The 22,982-nt window shown below is 36.5% G+C and overlaps 1 protein-coding gene across 4 annotated transcripts in view; it reads left to right on the forward strand.

The window, feature by feature from the left end:
• LOC308554805 (ankyrin repeat domain-containing protein 26-like) overlaps window positions 1-22,300 on the forward strand; it is a 111,759-nt gene extending 89,459 nt beyond the window's left edge. For all 4 annotated transcript variants that reach the window (XM_081132337.1, XM_081132340.1, XM_081132339.1 and 1 more), the window contains 5 exons: window positions 4,233-4,523; window positions 5,074-5,288; window positions 6,490-6,718; window positions 18,414-18,459; window positions 19,516-22,300. In XM_081132337.1, coding sequence (XP_080988463.1) covers window positions 4,233-4,523; window positions 5,074-5,288; window positions 6,490-6,718; window positions 18,414-18,459; window positions 19,516-19,652 — 918 coding nt within the window. In that variant the 3' untranslated portion in view covers window positions 19,653-22,300. The remainder of the gene's footprint in view (window positions 1-4,232; window positions 4,524-5,073; window positions 5,289-6,489; window positions 6,719-18,413; window positions 18,460-19,515) is intronic.
• The last annotated feature ends 682 nt before the right edge of the window (window positions 22,301-22,982 follow it).

Genomic DNA, 22,982 nt, shown 5'->3' on the forward strand with positions numbered 1-22,982 from the left:
CTTTTTCTATATTCAAAGAGTTATGCAGATGAATTTTAGAACATTTTCATCATCCTAAAAAGTAACCCTGTGACCTTTAGCAGCCACTCCGTGCTGGTGTCCACTTCCCCACTCTTCCTTGCCCTAGGGAACCACTACTGTACTTTCAGTCTCTATAGATTTGTCTATTCTGCCCATTTCATATCAGTGGAATCACACAAGATGTGATCCTTCGTGACTGCCTTTTTTTATTTAGCATAATGTTTTCAAGGTACATCTGTTTTGTAGCATGTATTATCAGCCTTTATGTCTGTTTATTGATGAACAACATTTCATTGTATGGAGCAACCACATTTTTCAATCTGTTCATCATTTGATGGACCTGTGTGTTTCCACTTTTTGGCATTGTTAATAATGCTGATATGAACATTCATGTCCAAGTTTTTATGTGAACATATGTTTTCATTCTCTTGGGAATATACTTATAAATGGAATTGCTGGATCATATCTTTAACCTTTTAAAGAACAGCCAGACTGTTTTTCAAAGTGGCTGCACCATTTTACATTTTCATACTCAGTGTATGAGGGTGCCAATTTCTTCACATTCTTGTCATCACTTATCATTACCTGTCTTTTGATTGTAGCCATCCTGGTGGGTGTGAAGTGGCACCTTATTGTCATTTTGATTTGCAATTTCTAATGGCTAATGATGTTGACCATTTTTTCATGTGCTTATTATCCATTTATGTATCTTCTTTCAAGAACTGCCTTTTCAATTCCTTTGCCTATTTTTAATTGGATTTTCTTTTTATTATTGAATTGTATGAGTTCTTTATAAATCCTAGATACAAATCCTTTATTAGATAAAGGATTTTCAGATATTTCTTCAATTCAGTAGATCACCTTTTCACTTTCTTGATGGTGTCCTTTAAAGCACAGAAGTTTTTAATTTTGAAGTCCAGTTAATCTATTTTTGTCCTTTGGTTTCACATCTAAGAAAAATATCCAAATCCAGTCATGAAGATACATACCTGTGTTTCTTCTAAGAGTTCTGTAGTTTTAGCTTTTACATTTTGAGTTAGTTTTTATGTATGGTGTGAGGTAGAGGTCTAATTTTACTCTTTTGCATGTGGATATCCAGTTGTCCCAGTACAATTTATTGAAAAGATTATTCATGTCTGACTTCATTGTTTGGCACCCTTGTCAAAAAGCACTTGGTCATAATGTGAGGGTTAATTTTTGGATTCTCTCTTCTAATTCCTTGATCTATAAGTCTATCCTTATGCCAGTACGATATCAGATTTTATGAGAACTCTTTCCCAGTCATCTTACAAATTACCAGTTGTTTTATGTAATAATAAAAAGTCAGTGTAGTGGAATGTTTTTAACTCTCCTTTTGTGGAGATTTTTTGCTTCTTGATAAAGCCTGTGGCCAGCTTATGTTTTGCTGACTCTGTGACAGGAGGGGAAAGTAGGCTTAGAAAGATAACGCCCATTCCCTTTATTCTCCATTCAAATCTTTAGCCTCTAAACCAGCACCTCCCACTTCATTCCCATTAAATCCTGCTAACAGGATCTGCTGACTTAGGCATTTATTTCATTATGTTTAACTCCTAATTCATAGACTCATCAATAGATTTCACTGCCTAAGGAGGAGAAGATTAAAATCTGGACTGTCACCTTTTCTCTTTGGAAATCTCTCAATTTGAAATCTCAAAATTTTAAAGCCAATTTGTGTGTTATGGAGAAACATTGTGGTATAACATAAAGATGAGGTGTTCTTACCTCCAATATAAATAAGCTTGATGTAAGGTAGAAGAGGAATAGTATTTAAATAGTGCCAAAGTACACTACAGTTGTTTTACTCCTGAGATTTAAAATGATTTCATAATGTTCTCTATTTCCTCACTGAGGAAAGGAACACTTAGCCCTAACCATGGAATGCTTCTCTGTGGCCATGGCTGTTCCCTCTGAGCTCTTTGTTCTGTCCTTTTCATAAGAAATGGCCCGTCCTTGCAGCTCTTCTCTCAGCCTGCTTCCTCCCTGTAGATAAGTGTGGGAACCTTTTTTCTGCCAGAGGCCTTTTGGATAGTTATAACGTCTTTCCCAGGCCATACAAAATTATCAACTCAAAAATTAACTATGAAAAAAACTCCTAGATTTATTGAATTTCGCGTCCCACCTGCGGTTGCCTTGGCAGGTCCAGACCAAATCATTTTGAGGGCGCCACCCCTGCTGTAGAACATCTAAGACCCACAGGTCTCTCTTTATGGTGTACTGTCTTGGTCTCCTTTAGTCCAAGCTAGCAAACAGGGTTTTTGCTACTGCAATTCTATTAGAAACTTTGAGTTTTCTGTGAATTTTATTGGGGTTCATGCCATTAAAAAAGCCACCCTCACAAAGTGTTTTCAGATAAGCTCTTCAATTTAGGCTTCCTGGAGGTGTTGTAGGACAATGCCTTTAAAATTCTTACATTCTGAAAATCTTTAAAGGAATTTGAAGCGCCATGTCAATCTTTCTGAGGAGGGTTTTATGGTTGGCTTCATCCTTAGACCATGTTTTCCAGGATTCAGTGTTATCCCAGAAGCCTTTATTTATTTTAGAATTATTTGACCATTGGACATGTGGGAGAAGCTATAAACAGGTAAATGGATATTTGAAACTGGTAAGCCCTGTTTCTTTTATATTTAATAATAGTCTTTCTTTAGGTTATCTTTCGCATTGATTTTACTTCCACTGCTTCATAGTGAGAATCCCGTCATCCTCGTTTCAGTGCCATGTTGTTCACTTGCCTAGAAGCCCTTGCTGTCAGCCTCTTCAGGGGCCATCAGGGCTCCATTCACCATCTCTTGGAGGCCCTTTTGATTTTCACTCTCATACTTCTCTACATTATTTTGGGTTCCACCTACCTCCTGTTCAAAGACACTCTCACACGTATGTGTATTTTTTTTCTTTGTTAGTGTCAGCATTGTATTTTTAATATCAGTATCTCTACCAGTTATTTATTGCTGCTTAATAAACCACCTCCAAAGCAGTATATTTACTTTGTTCACAAATCTGCAATTAGGCCATACTTTGTAAGGCCAACTCATTTCTCTTCCACCTGCCATCAGCTGGGATGACTTGAAGCTGGGAACTGGAATCATCTAAAGGCTTGTTCGTTCACCTGTTTGTCAGCTGCAGTGGGCTTTTGGCTGGGACGGTAGCTGGGGCAGTCTCAACTGGCCACCTATACGAGGACTGACTATGTGTCCTGGGCTGCTTCATTCTTCACAACATGGTGGCTGGGTTCTCAGGGTGAGCTTCCCTAGAGAGACACCCTGAGTCAGATGGGAGCTGTATCACCAGACATAGAAGTCACACAGCAGGTCCACCATATCCTAGTCACTAGAAACCAGTTACTTACTAAGGCCAGAACCTATTTCATGGAGAAGTGCCAAAGAATTTGTAGACATGTTTGAAAAACTCCACATCACTCACTTTGTCTTACCAAATAATCGTTATATCTGAAGAAAGTAGTTTTCCCCAAGTCAGTAGGACTGAATTTCCAGCAAGTCTTTGGTGTTGTTGTTTAGTGTGTTCTCTTATTTTGTGGAAAATAACAAAGAATTTCAACATAGCACTCCTTTTTGTTGTTGTTCTAAAAACTGTATTGCTCATCTCACTAAACTTTTACAGTGGAAGATGTGATTTCTCTTTAACCCTAGGAACCTTTTTTTTTTTTTTTTTGGAATACAATTCAAATTTGCATCAAACATTTGTAATTCAGTAAAAGGTTATGACATTTGAATCCATATTTATAAGATTCATTAATTAGAGTCTTATTTTGAAAGTCTTATTTGGAGAGGCATTTATTGACTCAGGTCTAAATACCGCAATATGATATCCCTAAAAGTTCTTTAAAAAATTATGGAGCATTACTATTGGGAAGAGGTAAAAGACTTTCTACTAAGAGGTGACTTACAGTCATTTTGTGGAGGCAAGACATGAAACAGTCATAGAAAAAAAGTATAAAATCAAATGCAGATGTTGTGTGGCAAAGATAGAGACGGTAAATATATTTTTGTGACTCCTGGTCATTTTAACTTTGGTCTTGATTATGAGTAATTCAAAATTCTACATTCTAAGATGCTACCACAGTCAGATAACATTTTATTGCAACTGAATTTATTTCAAAATTTGATACTGATGTTGAGTTAGACTATTCTCAGTCTACACCTTCTTAACCAAACTATATTATTTTATTCATGCAGAATGATGATCTTACAGCAAAACTGGAAACCGCATCTTCAAAATGTATACATCTGGATGAAAAAAATAAATTTCTTCAACAGGAGTTATTCTCTATGAAAGCAATACAAAAGAAATGTGAAAAACTAGAGAATGAAAAAAAGAAGTGGAAACAAGAAGTAGTAAACCTCAATAGACTTATGGAAATGAATATGGTAGAATACAGTGAAGTAGAACAGTATAAACGGAAGATTGAAGAAAGAGCAAGACAGGATATAGTAGAAAAATTAAAAGAAGTCAATCTATTTTTACAGGTTACTTTGTCTGTTTTAATGTGCTTTAATTCATTTCACTGCAAATTACAGTTTTTTTATATACATTGTATGTGTTTCCCCTACTTCCCTTAGTAGCAGTTTGTAGATTTCTGGAAGGAAAGTGGAATTTGTTTCTCCTTTCAATATTTCAGTTTCCTTCATTATCACTAAATTGATCTTTCAGAATGATTTTTACTAGAGGATCATTTTACTTTTAAGACCAGTAGATGTAAAACAAGACTATTAGGAAGAAAAGAAAAAATTGTGATTTAAAAATTATACCATTAAGTTATTGTTTTCAATTTTTAAAATTTTACATTTATTCTATTATTTGAATTATCAGAATGCATGAGAAATAATAAAAGATTTTACTTTATTTTTATAATTTAGATTTGATTTGGTTAACACTGATAATAAATATTTTAAACTTCAGCTTTTTTTCATATAAAAATTGCTCCCTTAATCAATGACTCAAAACTAAAGGAAACAAATACACTGTAATTGTTCAGATTATACTTATTTTAAAAATGTATCCTTCTAATTGCTTTAGACACAAGCAGCGTCTCAAGAAAATCTAGAGCAGTTAAGAGAGAATCATAATACTTCAATAAGAAGTCAGTTGGAACTCAGAATTAAAGATCTGCAATCTGAACTCTCCAAAATGAAAACTTCTCAAGACTCTAAAGAAATAAATTTAGAAAAATATAAGCAACTCTACCTAGAAGAAACAGAATGTAGAAAGATATTGGCAAATAAACTAAACAAGTAAGTCAAAATATAGAATCAGAGAAAATACATTTACCTCATTAATTAGTTTATAAAGCATAATTTTTATCAAATAGGTTCATGAGAATCATAGGAAGTAGAAGCTAACTATATAGTATAATTCTGGGAAATGATGTTAGTAAATGAACTTATCTTTCAAATATTTGTCCAGGACAATTTATATCTCTCCCATTTTTGGTTTTATGTGCCTTTATGATTTTTCCCCCTTAATATTTTCATGTAATTAACCTGATCTACCAGTCTTTAAGTGTTTTGGAAGCTTTATAATTTAGACAGCAATATTATTATAAAATTGTCAGAATTCCCCTAACTAGAAACATTAACGAGTTTAATTCTTTTTTGGAAGATAATAACTTAAACCCAAAGGGTAAAGTACTGGGCAGATTCTGGCACTTGGTAAATTTACTTTCTTGATTGTGATCTTTGTTATTATCACTAGAAGGTGCCTTGGGAAAACTGTCCTTTACAGTTTTTCTACTCTGCATAGAGACATACATATTAATTAAATAGGGAAACATTAACATAGGGGTGAAGGGCAATGTACTTGACAATGTGGCTAAAAATAATGAGGTCTCCCTGAGGGGGGCTGTGGAAGACAGAAAGGGCAGATCCCACCTCCAGTGCCTTGGTAACAATGTGTAAACTGACTGCCTCTGAAGCTGTTTTCATTCCTTTGGAGGACCAGCCAGGCTGTCTTATTCTCCCATAGAGGCTGTTGCTCTAAAGTATGCCTGGTGCCAAATGGTTAAAATCTCCAAGGTAATGAGTGTATTGTACAAGGGTAGTGAAAGCAAATGCTTGACAGTGTCTTTGAGGGATTTTTAAATCTCTAAAGTGGTTCACTAAATATGTCCACGGGCATCCTCCTGAATCTTGTAAGCACAGCCCTTCCAGAAGGCAGCAAGCATTACCTGATAAGCCGTCTACAACACTGTTAGCCATTTCCCTCCCCTCCCTACTTTGTCTTACTTGTTAGTTAGGAATCCCTACCCCCTAGAAACATATGCACTCCTTTAAACAATTGAGAACCTCTGCTTGTATATAATCTGCTCTGACATGTTTTCAGTATTAAAATGCTATTTAATGAGAAATTCCATTTACTACTATGGCAACTTAAAAAAGTTCAGGTCACTTAGGGAAAATTAAAATACTAAGCATTTGTTGTTTACAATCTTCACAGGACTAACGAGAGGTTAGCAGAGGTCAGCGCTGAACTCCTCCTGCAGAAACAACAGAACAGCTCTTTACTGAGCACTCTTACTATGAGGCCAGTGCTGGAGACACCTTGTGCTGGAAATGTGAATAATAGTTTTGTACCCAATAGAAACTTTACTCCAAGAGAAAACTTGGTCATTCCTACCTCAAGGCCACATATTTCAAACAACAGCATGGAGACTTACTTGATCAAGGTTAGTTATATTATCTTTTTCCCTTGGGTTTCAGATTTTTTGCATAATTCTTGTGTTTAATTTGGTGAAATTCTGAGTTGTTTAATTGACTAATGCACACTAAGTAAAAGTCTTAATTATTTGTGCTAACATAGAAGGGAGACAGAAATTTTACAATCTTTTTTAAGTCCATGGATCTTTCATTTTGAAGAGATACCTATCATTAACTCTATTCAATAAACATAACTAACCTGACACATTTTAAATTTCTTGAAAAGCTACAGTAAAGTTTTATTTTAGAAATTAAATATTATTGCCTAATGATTAGTGCTTGGAGATGCTCTGGCTTACTTTCTAATGGGTTTTAGTTTGGTGATGGTTCATAACAATTTTAAAGTTTTGCTGCACCCCGATTTTTTCACCCCTAAGCGTAAGTGAATGATTGACATCCAAACACTTAACCATATATGTGTTAGTTATTTAAATAAAACTGAGATAAATCTTTTTATGAATTACATAAACTTGTAACACTAAAAGGATTAATTTCTGTTTTTAAGTGAAAATTTTTGTCATCTTACCTGAGAGAACATTCTTAATTGCTATTTTACTTACAGTATTTCTATTTCAATTTTTATAAAATGCGTTGCTGAGCAGTTGTACATTTTCTAAATAGTTAAATTAAGGAAATATCTGAATTTTTAATTTTTTAATGTATTTTTTAAATTTGAATTTTTTAAATGAAATTTACTTATGTCTATATCTTGCCAGCACTTGAATGACTGATGACTAAGATGGCAATGATAGGGAGTCTTGAAATAGCAACTAGTTTTCATTGTGTATCAGTGTTATTAATATATCCATTCTTAATCTCATTTGTTGATTTCTTTATCTCCAGAATTTGTTTGGTTCTTTTTATAGTTTGCATCTCTTTGGTAAAGTACTTCTTCTGTTAATTTTATTTCTGAGCTCACTGAACTGCCTTTTGAGTTTTCTTGTATCTCATTGAGTTTCTTCATGACTGCTATTTTGATTTCTCTCTCATCTATATCACAGTTCTGTTATTTTGCAGTTCTTTCTGGAGAACTGTCCGTTTCTTTCTTTGTTAGTGTTACCGTGGTGGTCCGTGCTGCTTGATGGGTTGTTCCTCCGCTGGCGCATTTGAAATAATGAACACTTTTCTTATTTAGTAACATTTTACTTTCCAGAAATCAGCAGGTTGGTAATTTGAGGCCTTTCTTTTGTTTTTCAGAAGATCAGGCTATAGCGCAGTTTTTGTTTTCTCTTAACTGTAGGACTTAAGCTTGGGGAGGGGGAGGGCGAGGTGGTGAGTCAAGGTGTGGGAGGCTTAGCCTTGGTTGTGGGAGCGTGGCTTGGGTGACCAGAGTGGTGGGTGCTGGTTATGTATCCGGGTCGCCTGGGTCTCAGGGCACCACCACCGTGGCGGGGGGTGTGGTCAGCTGAGGGGAGCCAGCTTGTGAGCCCACTGAGCTGCTGCCATTCCCTATGGCCACTGGCAGCACCGTGCTGTGGCCTGGAGGCTGGGGACTTGTCTCTGCTGCTGCTACTGGGAGGGATCTGGATTTGGGGGAGGAGGTGGGTGGAATGCTGCTGGACTGTTACCCGCTGCTGGTCTGCGGTGTGGAGGGCTGCAGCCCAACTCCCCCACTGATACTGTGTTTGCTGGGGCTGTCAGTTCAGCCTTATCTTAGAACTACAGCTATGAGCCGTCCCTGTTCTCCCCTTCATCGAACCTCTCCTGCACATTCCAGTACGCCCACCTTCAGAGGTACTGCTGTGTGGACCTTTTAGTGTGTTGACCAGAGGAACCTTTGTTGGGTTCTAGATGTCTGACTAGTTGTATATTTCAGGGGAGATACAAAGGGGTTGTCTCACCTCACCATGATGTTGATGTCACTAAAATACCCATTTCAATCAATGCACGTTGGTTTATGGCTTTTTCCCCCCACCTGTATATATTTTTTTAGTCTTTATTGTTGAAAGTATTGCAGATGTCCCCTTTTTCCTCCCATTGACTCCCTTTACCCCACTCCCACCCCCTCCCCAATTTATGGTTTTTATGGTGCTTTTAGGGTCTTCTTAATGCAGGGAAAAATAGCATAGGCCTGTGCTAAATAAGGGTCAACCTTATTCATTCATTTGGCTTCATCATAACATATCATAGAAGAGCAAAGCTGATTATTAGGCAGCCCTTTGGCCAAGTACGGCTTCAAAGTTGTGAAACTGGACTGCAGGGTACAAAAAGAAAATGAATGTCAAATACTTCTGTGAATTGTTAAGCATGATGCAAACCTAAAATATTCTTGTTCGTTCTCACCAGGAAAATCAGATAAAGTATCATTTTATAAGATGAAGGTGAAAGAGTGTGGAAATTTTTTCCTTTAATTAATATTTTGGGAGGAAAGAGGTGTTTATTTTTTAGTATTTCTAGATAAATTGAAAAATTGTTTATTTTAAACTTAATGTTGATTCTAAGGTATACATAGTTTCCTTATTAAGTCTAGCATGGTTCCCAAATCATGCTAGACTTAATAAGAGAGAATTAAAAGCTCCACTCTATCAAGATACAGAGATAGGTCGCAAAATCCCTACAGAATGCCTGGAAAGACTAATTATACAGTTGTTGCTCACAGAATTCTTAGACTCACAGAAAAAGTCTAGAGTTGCTGGGAATTTAATTATTGCCACTAGGAAAACATAAAGTAATTCTATGAAAGGTGATAACATGCTGTCTAAAATGATAAAAAAGGGTGGGTTTTGGGTGCAGCATTATAAAGCAACAGACTTCTAAAGATTTTTAAGCTATGACTCTGGAGAGTAAAATGTTTAAAGTAGCATTAATATTGAATTTGTTTATCAATTCCCATTATTTGCAAGGTTTTAATGTTTTAGACTGTTCCTACTGTGAAGTTCTATTTTATCCAGCATTGTTATTCTAACTATAAGGGCAGTAATTATAATAAAGTTTCACTCTAAGTCTGTGATTTTAGTTGTGCTGGTTGTTGAAGCAAGTTCTCTCCACTTTCAGAATATTTAGACTTGTTGCCTCTCTCACCATTATAGGAAGGTTAGCCATGCCCACTTGATTCCATTGTGGTGGTATAGATTACTGCATATCTGTTTTGCTAATTTTTACCTTTAATTTTCACATTCTAGTTTAATTCTGAGATGTTTATTCTATACATCAGAAGCAATTTTACAGTTTTATTCAATTGTGTCATTTAATTATATTATTATAAAATAGAAAAATTTGAATTAACTTGAACAGTTACATCACTAGTTAGATTTTCTTGCACATAGAATTTTTTTCCTAAGAACTGAAAACTTAAAAATTTATTCCAGACAATTTTATAACGAAATTTCTGTGGTTTCTTCTTCCCCTTCTGAGATTAGCACATAGGAGTCAGGCAGATGGAGATGAACTTACCAGCTTGGTTACAACACATCATAACAAGTCGGAGGATGAGGTTTAAATGTGCGGCCACATCAGTCTTCCAAATACTTATCGCAAGTTAGGCGCTTCCACACACTGTTGTGAGCAGAGGGAACAAATGCTTGACACCTGTCCCTGGGCAGGCTGCTTCCTGCAGAGAGGCCAGCAGATCCGAATTCGTGTTACTGTGGGCACACACACCTCTTCAAAGAGGTGTGGAACCAGGCAGGCATTCTTAGTTCCTTCTCTCAAATTCACTCGTCCGGCAAATCCCTGCTCCTCTCATGAGGAAGAGAGAGAGAGTCCAAGTCCTCATGTGGAGTCCGAAAGACAGAGAAACGTAGGTGCTCCTATAATTCCTGATGGTGTTTAAATCATAATTGAAATTAAGCTCATACTGACTAAGGATGAGAGACATGGGACAGAAATGTGCTAGATGGTAAAGAGAAATCTGTTTTGTGTTTTAAACTTTCCATGTTGTGGGCTATAGATAACCCACAACATGGATAATTCATTTAATTGATTGATTTTGGTAAACTAAGTTATATTTGGGGAAAATAAATAGCTCTTTTAAGGAAGAATTTCCTCATTTTAAGCTTGTTTGGTTTAACTTAAGATTTTCTCCTTCAACTTTCTTCTCTTGTGGTGCAAAAAAATTTTGTGCTTTATAAATTGAGTGTATTGACTGCTACGAATAGGAATTATGATATTAATGTCTGTTCCTTTATTTTTATTCATGACTTTAAAACTTATAATTTAGTTAGAAAGCAACTATTTTGTGTCTTGTGCCTAAGCATTATTGAGCTACATGACAAAGTTTTACAGATTTGTTTTCTCTGAGTTATAGTTAAAAATCTATGTATTTTTCCTGAATATGAGGAAGTAGCTGGCATAGAACTCTCGGCTCAGTAAGAAGACTTAAAGCCCATCTTGGCCTGCAGTTAATTGGTTTTGTGACCTTAGGCAATCTATAATCTGAGTCTTTCTTGCCTCATGTAAAATTAGGAATTTTCATACCTTAAAAAAATTTCATTTCAAAGACTGGAACATTTTCTTTTAATTTTGAATGAAACTATCATATAAAACAGACACAAATAGAGCTGTCCAGCTAAAGGAGGGATGAAGACTCTGAAGCTCTGCAATCGTACAGGAGTCCCTAATTGAAACAGATTCCTATGGGACATAGTTTGAGAACTACCAGTTATAAGAAAAATTCTTCTTATTATAAATCCTTTGAACTTAAAGTTGCTGATGCATTGTTTTTATGTGCATATTTTTCACCTTTCTATATTTTTAATAAATGGAAAAATATAACGAAAATTGCACATCTGTTCTCCTTATTAATGTTGGACTTCAAGCTATTTCCACCATCTGAACATACCTCACCTAGAAATAAACATAAACATCACAGAAGTAAATATTTAGGAAAACAGCTTTTGGAGAAAAAGATAATAATGTTACATTGGTAGTTTCTTAATTCAAATTGTATAAAAATGTGATTTATATTCAATATATTGTTTATTATTTGTAACATAAAATTGATTCATTAAAGGCCTCTCTATCTAGTTTTGAGTTATTTTATACGGCCTATTAATGTTGTCACATTACCCATTTACTAAGGCCTATCATGCAGTTGTCAAAAAAGTGTTATGGAAAACAGCTTCTGAAAATATTGGGGGACATCTTAGCCAACAAATTTGTCTTCACACCTAAAATTCATAATGGCATTGGTATCACATTATCATTATCACCACAGTGTTTTATGTTGAGTATAGCACTTTAAATCCTGTTTCAGGCATTTAGTGAGAGGATACCTTTCATAAGAAAGGTGTAACAGCACTCTAGATTGCGACACTTGTGTCATAATTTGAAATATTCCCACACATTCTATATTTAAGTGCACTGTAACTGTAATTAGTTGAATGATTCAAAATTCAGTCCTAGAAAGGAAACAAAGTTACAATAAAAGAATTATGGCCCTGGCCAGTGTGCTTCGGTGGTTAGAGCATCGGCCCACACACTGAATATGTTCTCCCATTCAGTGGGATGTCTTTTCATTTTGCATGTTTTCCTTTCCTATGCAAAACATTTTAGTTTAATGTAGTCCCATTTGTTTATTTTTTCTTTCGTTTCCTTGCCTAAGGAGATATGTCAGAAAAAATACTGCTGCGAGAAATGTACGAGATTTTACTGCCTATGTTTTCTGCTAGGAGTTTTATGGTTTTCAGTCTAACATTTAAGTCTTTATAACATTATGAGTTTATTCTTGTGATTTGTAAGACAGTGTTCTAGTTTTATTTTTTTCCCCGCATCTGTTCAGTGGTAATGGTATTACCAATACCATTTTATTGAATAGGTTATCTTTACCCCATTGTATTTTTTTTCCTCCTTTGTCAAATATTGATTGAATATAAAGGTGTGGGTTTATTTCAGGGCTCTGTTCTGTTACACTGATCCATATGTCTGTTTTTATGCTAGTACCATGCTGTTTTTACTACTATGGCTTTGTAATACAGTTTGATACCAGGTAGCATGATTCCTCCAACTTTGTTCTTTCTCAAGATCATTGTTGCTATTTGGGGACTTTTGTGGTTCCATATAAATTTTTAGAATATTTGTTCTAGCTCTGTGAAATACGTCATTGGTATCTTTATGTGAATTGCGTTGAATCTATAGATTCCTTTGGGTAGTATGGGCACTTTAATTCTTCCCACCGATGAACACCATATATGCTTCCACTTATTTGTGTCTTCCGTAATTTCTTTCTTCAGTGTCTTTTAATTTTCCAAATACAAGTCTTTTACATCCTTTGTTAAATTTTGTTCTAGGTATTTTATTCTTTTTAAAGCAATTGTGGGTGGGATTGTTTTCTTAGTTTTCCTTTCTGATAGTTCATTATTGGTATATAAAAATGAAACTGATTTCTGGATATTTATTTTGTATCCTGCTACTTTACTGAGTTATTTATCAGTTCTAGTAGCTTTTGGTGCAATCTTTTGAGTTGTCTATATAAAGTATCATGTCATCTGCAAATAATGGCAGCTTTACATCTTCCTTTCCAATTTGGATGCCTTTTATTTCTTCTTCCTGTCTGATTGCTGTGGCTATACTTCCAGTACTATATTAAATAAGAGTGGTGAAAGCAGACATCCCTGTTTTGTTCTGGATCTTAAGGGAAATATTTGTACTTTTGCCCATAGAGTATGATGTTGGCTGTGGGTTTGTCGTATATGGCATTTATTAAGTTGAGGTATGTTCCATCTATTGCCATTCTGCTGAGAGTTTTTTAAAGCGGTGCTGGATTTTGTCAAATGCTTTTCAGCATCTATTGATATGATCATGTGATTGTTATCCTTCATTTTGTCTATATTGTGTATCACAATTATTGATTTGCACACATTGTACCATCCTTGCATCCCTGGAATAAATCTCACTTGATCATGGTGGATACTCTTTGTAATGTATTGCTGGATCTAGTTTGATAATATTTTGTTGAGGATTTTAGCATCTGTGTTCATCAGGAATATTAATCTATGATTACTTTTCTTTGTAGTGTCTTCATCTAGTTTTGAAATTAGGAGAATGCTGGCCTCATACAATGAGCGTAGGAGTCTTTCCTCCTTTTGAATTATTTGGAATAATTTGAGAAGGATTGGTTCTTCTTTCGGTGTTTGGTAAAACTCGCCTGTAAAGCCATCTGGTCCAGGACTTCTGTTTGCTGGGACATTTTTTATTGCTTCTTCAATTTCACTGATAACAATCTCTATTCAGATTCTCTGATTCTTCCTGATTGAGTTTTGGGAGATTTTTTTTGTCCAGGAATTTATCCAGTTCATCCAGATTGTCTGGTTTGTTGGCATATAGTTGTTCCTAATATTTTTTTACAATTCTTTGTGTACCTTCGGTGGTGTTTCTTCTCTGCTTTCATTTCTGATTTTATTTATTTGGGTCCTCTCTCTTTTTTTCTTAATGAATCTGGTTAAAGGTTAGCCAATCTTGTTTATCTTTTCAAAGAACCAGCTCTTGGTTTCATCAATCTTTTGTATTGTTTTTTAGTCTTTATGTCATTTACTTCAGCTCTAGACTTTATTATTTCCTTTCTCTACTTACTCTGGGCTTTTCCTGTCAGTTGTTTCTTCTCTTTCATTTCTGATTTTACTTATTTGGGTCCTCTTTTTTTTATGATGAGTCTGGTTAAAGGTTTGTCAACCTTTTTCTTTTCAAAGAACCAGCTCTGGATTGCATTGATCTTTTGTATTGTTTTTTTAGGCTCTATTATGTTTATTCTGCTCTGATCTTTATTGTTTCCTTTTTCCCTCCTCACTATGGCTTTGATTGTTGTTCTTTTTCTAATTCTTTAAGTGTAAGTTTGGATTGTTTATTTGAGATATTTCTTGTTTCTTGAGATTGGCCAGTAATGCTATGAATTCCCCTCTTAGGACTGCTTTCCCTGTGTCCCATAGGTTTGGGGTTGTTGTGTTCTCATTTTTATTTGTTTCAAGGTATCTTGATTTCTTCCTTGATCTCATTGTTAACCCAGTCATTTTTTAGTAAATGTTATTTAGCCTCCATTTCTTTGTGTGTGTTTCCAGCTTTTTTGTGTGATTGATTTCTAGTTTTATACCATTATGGTCATAGAAAATGCTTGATATGATTTCATCTTTGCAAATTTATTAAGATTTGTTTTGTGTCCTAACATGTGGTCTATCTTTGAGAATGTTCCATGTGCACCTGAGAAGAATTTATGTTCTGCTGCTTTGGGGTGAAAGGCTCTGAAGATATCAATTTAATACATATGAGCTAGTGTGTCATTTAAGGCCACCATTTCCTTGTTGATTTTCTGTCTGGAAGATTTATCCATTGATATCAATGGGGTGTTAAAATCCCCTACTATGATTGTATTACTGTCAATCTCTTCCTTTATGTCTATCAAAATTTGCTTTACATATTTAGGTGCTCCTATGTTGGGTGCATAAATGTTTACAAGGATTATATCCTCTTGTTGGATTCTCTGTTTATCGTTATGTAGTGTCCTTCTTTGTTTCTTACTATGCTTTTGTTTTAAAGTCTATTTTGTCAGATATAAGTATTGCTACACCGGGTTTTTTTTTCATTCCATTTGCATGAACTCTCTTTTTCAACCTCTTTACTTTTAATGTGTGTGTGTCTTTTATTTTGAGGTGAGTCTCTTAAAGACAGCATATACATAGGTCTTGTTTTCTTATCCATTCAGCTACCTCAGCTCTTTTGAATGGAACATTTGAGCCATTTACATGTAAAGTAATTATTGATAGTTATGTATTTATTACCATTTTATTGTTCATATTTTTTTTCTTCTTCTTAAGGAAGACCCTTTAACATTTCATGTAATACTGATTCCGTAGTGACAAACTCCTTTAGCTTTTTCTTGTCTGGGCAGCTCTTTAAATGTCTATCAATTCTAAATAATAGCTTTACAGGGTAGAGTAATCTTGGTAGTGTAGCCCGTGCTTTTTATCACTTTGAATATTCCTTGCCACTCCCTCTGGTCTGCAAAGCTTTTGTTGAGAGTCAGCTGACAGTCTTATGGGAGCTCTTCCGTAGGTAACTAACTGCTTTTCTCTTTCTGCTTTCAAGATTTGCTCTTTGTCTTTAATCTTGTGCATTTTAATTATGATGTTTCTTGGTGTGGGCCTCTTTTGGTTCATCTTGTTTGGGACTCTCTGTGCTTCCTGATCTTGTATGTTTGTTTCCTTCACCCAGTTAGGGGAGTTTTCTGTCAATATTTTTTCAAATGGATTTTCAATTTCTTGCTCTCTCTCTTCTCCTTCTAGTACCACCATGATATGAATGTTGGTAGGCTTGACGTTTTCCCAGAGGCTCCTTACACTATCCTCAATTTTTTATTTTTTTTTTCTGTTCTGGTTGGGTGTTTTTTGCTTTCTTATATATCAGATTGCTGATTTGATTCTTGGCTTCATCTACTCTACTGTTTATTTCCCTATAAATTATTCTTCATTTCAGTTAGTGTATCCTTCATTTCTGATTGGTTCATTTTTATGGTTTCCATGGGTTTTTTTAATGCTGTTGAAGTTCTCACTAAGTTCATTGAGCATCCTTATAACCAGTGTTTTGAACTCTGCATCTAGCAAATTGGTTGTCTCCATTTTATTTAGTTATTTTTCTGGAGTTTTATTCTGTTCTTTCACTTGTCACATGTTTCTTTGTCTCCTCATTTTTGTAGTCTCCCTTTGTTTGTGTGTATATATTAGATAGAGCTGCTACATCTCCCAGGCTTCATAGAGTGGCCTAATGTAGTGGGTGTTCTGTAGGTTCCAGTGGCACGGCCTCCTCAATCACACAAGCTGGCCACTACAGGTGCACATTTCCCTTCCTTGTGTGGGTTGTGTCACCCTCCTTTGATTGCTGTTGGCACATCAGTGGGAGGGATTTACCCCCTGGCCTATCAGCTGCAAGGATTGGCTGTGACCACCAAACACCATGGAGGATCAGCTTTGGGGGCCCACCCTATGGAGCAGGACTAACTTCCATGTGGCTCTTCTGCTAGCTGAGTCCCTACATTTCATGTGTCACTTGTGGAGGTGGTTGGGTAGTGTTTTGAAATGGTCTGAAGCTATCCACTGGGTATGATAGCTCTGGGACCTCCTGCGAGGTGCAGACCAAGCTCTCGCCTATGTTCTCACCTATGTTCTGCCTGGGGCTACCCAGCATGAGTTACAAAGCAATCCACAGATGGCTAGGCTTGGAGGAACCCAGGAGCGACCAAGCTGCAAGCTACTGCTCACTGCTGCTAGTGCTATGTCTGGGGCCACTTAACAAGAGCTATGTGGCATTCTGAGGCCAGATGCTGCTTATTTGAGAGATTTTAGAAAAGTCTGAAGCATTAGCCAATTCAGGGCACTCATATGGAAACACCACTGGAAACAGCTTGGGTGGCCCCACAGGTTGGTTGGGGTGAGGTCTCAGGTAATCACCAGAGCACTTGAACCAGAGCCTGGTTGATGGAGCCTCAGATATGCTGCCTGCCTTCTGGCTCTATGCTAGCCGGGCACCGGGCATGTCTTATAGGAACAGTGGCCTCTGCCAGCACTCTTGTCTGGCAGAAAGCTGCACCCCCAGCTCTCACCCTAATGCCAGAAAATTAAATTCCTCCCCATATATCCCTGGTGCCTTTCGAGCTGCTCCCACAGCCCTGGAGCTCAGAGGCAGTGAGTCCAGAGTAAAGCTGTGCATGGTCCCTTTAAGAGGAACTGCCTGGGACTCCAACAGCCTGTCTCACTCTGCCTCAATCCCCACTGGTTTTTACAGCCAGAAGTTATTGGAACTTCTCTTCCTGGCACTTGAACCCTGGGCTGGAGGACCTGGTGTGGGGCTTGGACTCCTCACTTCTCAGGGGGGACCTCCTCAGCCAAGATATCTCTCCCAATTTTTATGCAGCACACGAGTGTGGGACCAACCCATTCCACTCTCCGCCCCTCCTACCAGTCTCGATGTGACTTCTTTAAACACTTAGTTGTAGGATTTTCATTCAGCTAGGTTTCAGGCAGTTCTGAATGATGTTTGTTCTATAGTTGTAATTTTGATGTGATTATGGGAGGATTCGTGTACTGCATTTACTCACACTGCGATCTTGCCTAGAAATTCCTGATTAAACTTTTATAAAGGACAGTTTTTCTAAGAATTTCAAAGTAATGCATTCTGTATGAAATAGGACTTGACATGTTTAAACTTCTTTGTACCAGTGGGATCAGATATCACTTTTCTGAAATCAAGTTTATTCAATAGACCAATTAATTGTACTTTTTATCAGATTAATCTAAACAGCATTACCTATCCGTGTTCTCTATTTTTAAAATATATATATATATTTTAATTGATTTTAGAGAGAGAAAGGGAGAGGAAGAGAGAGAGAGAAACATTGATGAGAGAGAAACATTAATCGGCTGCTTCCTGCATGCCCCGCACCTGGGATTGAGCCCACCACCCGGGCAGGTGCCCTGACCAGGCATCAAAACGATGACCTCTTGGTGCATGGGACAGTGCTCATCCACACTGACCAGGCTCCATGTTCTCTATTATCTAAAATTAAAATAAGTAGAAATTGATTTTATTTATGTGGTTATTTTTCTATTTACACAATCCCCAAATTAGGTCTGGTCTCTCAAGTTATTATTTAAAGGACACATTCCATAAGCTATTTATTATCCTTATAATAATGTCTCTTGTTTAACTTAACTACAACAAATAATATTTGATTTATTTCAGATGCAGCAGGAGTTTGAAAAAACTCTAACTAGAGAACTAAAAGAAGGTATGTTGCCAAAATTTATTAATTAAATTTGGATAGCATTGATTTCTGAAATAAATTGTAAATGGTAAATGGCATTTGTTTACATGTTTAGGTAACAGATACTGCATTAAACATTTTCTTATGCATAGTGAATGAAAAATGTGAAAGCATAAACATTCTTAAGGAAGAATACACTTATTCCACATTTCATCATCACATTCCATAGCATTTTAAAAATCTTAAAAGTCCATTCATTTCTGGCTATCCGTTTCCTTTCCTCTGCCATCCCTATGAAACTGTTGACCTGCACATGGAAACTGTTGTCAGAAAACTAGGCTTCATGTTTTTGCTAGTGTATACTTAGTCAGGCAGCTACAGTTCACATGGCTATCACCCAAGGGGTGACATTTAGATCTCCAGTCATTGACTCTGTCATTGGCATACCTTTTACCCTCAGGAAAAACTCCAGATTCCATTGCATGGAGTGAAAACACCGAAACCCATTTAGTTCTTGACAAATAATTCAGCCTTATCTCTAGATGCTACTTACCCTACTCTAGGGGCAAACTAGACCACTTCTGATTCCACAAGAGTCTTCCTCACCTCTAGCCTTGGCATCTGCTGCATTTCTCTTTCTGGCATATGTTTTGCTTGTCCTTCAGGTATCAAGTAACATATCACCTCCACCGAAAGGCTGACAACATTGACACAAAACTTAGATGTCCCTTCTGTGTACTCCAGTAGTGCCCTGTTTATATTTTTTGTGATACATATGACTCTGAGTGGAAACTACCTGTTCATCTGTGTTTTCAGTTTGACTCTGTCATCTTCATCTTGTAACTCCAGTGCTTATCATACTACCTTAGCACATGGTGTTGAATAAATGAATGAAGGATGAGAAAACCAGGAGCTCTGCTACTTAGCCACAATAGCAGTTAAATTCAGTGTGCAACCATGGGCAAATTATATTTCCTAGTAATCTTGAGTTGTATATTGTAGTCATATATAGATGTTTTCATTCTTCTTAAGATTTATACTTGTATTTTAGATAAAGAATATAATTCTTTTTCTTCCCAGATGCTGCTGAATTTGAATCTGAATCCTGTAAAGCTTATCCTGTAGGATCAGTTGATCAGTCAAATTCATATCAAGATTTACTTTTGAAAACATCACGAGAATATGTACAGATTTTGAAGAAAAATTATATGATCTGAAACATAATTAGTAAAAATTCATTTACTGGACTGTTTATATAACACTTTAATTATTTTCCATTAAACACATGATGTGAAATCTTTATTAAAGAAAAATATTTTTGGATCATATGTGTATGATAAAAACTTATGTAGTATTTTATACTCTGTTTCTTGGCATCTAACTAACTTTTAAGCAGATTTTGTAGATGAAAGCCAGCACTACTGAGTTTTATATACTCAAACTGCCCAAATACCAGGTGTTTGAACAACACCCAAACAACCAAGTTTTCATTCATACTCTAGTGGTGTTTATAGTTTTTTTTGTATTTTTCAATTTTATCACTACATTTCGTCCTAAAGATTTAAACCAGGGGTGGAGACTGTCCTGTCCCTGGACCACACATGGCCCACAAAATCATTTGGTCTGGCCCTGCCAAGGCAACCACAGGCAGCACTCAAATTAATAAATCTAGGGGCTTTTTTCATAGCTAATTTTTAAGTTGATAATTTTGTATGGCCCGCAAATGATGTTATAAATATCCAAATGGCCCTTGGCAGAAATAAGATTTCCCACCCCTGCTTTAGACGGACATCATTTTGATATCTGCTGCTATGGCTACCGTCAAATGTTTGGATGTATTACAACTGCTATAGTGCCATTAGACTTGTCAATTATAATATATCATATATGTATAGCATATGAACCATTTGTAAGTTCCAGACTTGGTGCCTCTGTACTCAAATACTTTAGTGTGTATTCCCTAAGAAAAAGGAAATGCACTATAATTCTCAAAATCACAGAATTAAAATTGGTTCAGTATTCATATTGAATCTTGGATCTTACTCACATTTTTCCAATAATATCCTTTATAGTCAAAGAAAATCCAAGATGATGTGTGTGTCCAATTGTTCTGTTTCTTTAGTCTCCTTCAATCTGGGACAGTTCTTTAGGTTTCCTTTGCTTTTCATGACATTTACAGTTTGAAGAGTATAGGCCAGTTATTTTGTAGGCTTTCTCTCAGTTTAGGTTAGTATGATAATTTCTCATAAGTAAGATATGGGCAGGCATGTCACTCTAATGCTGAGTTCTTCCAGTACAGCCAATCTGGAGGCACATGCTTGGCTCCAGTCCTGGCAATGTTGACTTTGATCATTGGTTAAGAAGTGTCTGCCAGGATTGTCCACAGTAAAATGATGATTTGCATTTTGTATTTCACAAATATCTTGTGTGGAAGCTATGAGTCTCTGTAAATATTTGGTTAGTCCTCAGAATTTCTCCCAGTTGATATAACATCCATTGATGATTCTTGCTTGAATCAATTATTAGCATGTTGTTTGCCAAATGATGATATTCTTATTCTGTCATCCTTTCTACACTGATAAATACATAAAGCCAAACCAAACAAACAAATGAGGGAAGAGGGAAAGCTTATTATTTTGGTGCTTAATTTCTCCCACTCTGGCCAGTGGTAGCCATTTCAAACTGACTTCATGTTTTTTGACCTGTTCCTATCATTCTTTGAGCACTTCCTTACTGTCTGAACAAAATGTTCCAACCTCATCCTGTAGTTTCCTGCCCCAGCCCTGTAGTCAGCCACTTTTCATAAAAGCCCTGGTTTCTTTTAGGCGTGAGTGATGTTTAGAAACCAAGATCCTGGCACTAGCTGTGGTAGGTGTGCATATTGCTATTGAGGTTGTCATTGCTCATAGGCTCTCTCAGTGAGCATCAGGGAATCCTGTGTACACATAAATACACATACATACACGCTGCATTAATCTGCAGTTCTCTAACAAAATGTATTGAAAAGCAGGATTTCTTACCAATACTTCCATTCCAGTCCAACCCCACATGGTTCATTCTAGTTGTTCCCTTTCAATTTTTAACTTCCTTCTCTGACAGTGAGCTGGCTCCCACCATCAGTATCTTTGATTATTTGTTCAAGCTTCTTGTTTGTAACCAGCCTCTGTTGTCCCTGCACGTGCCCTTGTGAATTCCAACACCCCTCATCAGGTTGTCTCTAACTGCTGTCCCTCTTCATCCCATCCTTTCTCAGACACCCTGTGCCAGGCCACCTTTTCTGCAGATAATTTACCCCCATCAGGCTCTGAAAACCCACGCTGGGCTGTCCTGCCCGTGTGGATGCCTCCTGACATTGGTCATTCTTTGATACATCCTCCTATGTCGTTCACCTTCCAGGGATGCTCTGACTTGAGCTCCAACACTGCCAGGTCGCCCTCCCAGACTTAGACCTTCCTCATTCCATCCAGACTCCCACACTTCACTCTGGGCCTCCACACCTCTGTTTTTGTCTTCATGCCTTTGAACCGAAATGTTTGGGAAGGAGAAAAAAGAAATCAGGAAAGGGCTCCATATATCTTTTATAATCAACTAGTCAAGCTCTACAAATACATAGCAAAGATTTTGATAGAATGACATTGAATCTATAAATGGGGGGAAATTCATATTAAATTTTTCAAACTACTTAATAGTCTTATTAATTCTCAGTGTTTAAAATATTTCCCATGGAGGGCTTGCATATATATTTTTTAGATCTATTATTTGAAACTTTTGGTCCTATAATAAATGTTATTTTAAAAATAAGTTTCATTTCCTGTTTGTTGCTAGCTTGTAGAAATAAAATTGCTATGTTTCATTTTGAGCTTGGATTCAGTATCTTTCCAAACTCGTTTTTTCTTACTCAGTTTATCTGCAGGTTCTTTTGGATTTTCTACATGAACAGACATGTAATTTATAAATCATGACAGTTTTGTTTCTTTCCAAAATTTAGAGTTTTAAATATTTTTTTTTGATACTACAAGAATGGTTTTGGAGCCAGCTGGTGTGGCTCAGTGGTTGAGCATCAACCCATGAACCAAGAGGTCATCGGTTCAGTTCCTGGTCAGGGCACATGCCCAGGTTGCAGGCTCAATCCCCAATAGGGGATGTGCAGGAGGCTACCAATCAATGACTCTCATCACTGATGTTTCTATCTCTCCCTCTCCCCCTCTCTCTAAAATCAATAAAACATTTTTTAAAAAAGAATGGTGTTGGATAAAAGTGGGATTGTTTCTTCTTTGGAATTGCAAAGAAAAAACAATATCTCTAATTATGTAGATAGTGGGGGGGTTTTAAGTAGAGATCCTTTATTAATGTATTAGTTTTCTCTTTATAACAGACCACCAACTTCGCATTTTAAAATCACACACACTTATTATTTCACATTTTCATAGGTCAGGAGTCTGGACATGGCTCAGCTGTGTCCTTTGCTCAGGGTCTCACAAGGCTGCATTGTCATTTGGAGTCTTAACTGGAAGAATCTGCTTCAAAGCTCATTTAGTTTCTTGGCA

This window comes from Miniopterus schreibersii, assembly GCF_964146895.1.
Source record: "Miniopterus schreibersii genome assembly, chromosome: 1".
Classification (NCBI taxonomy): Eukaryota; Metazoa; Chordata; class Mammalia; order Chiroptera; family Miniopteridae; genus Miniopterus; species Miniopterus schreibersii.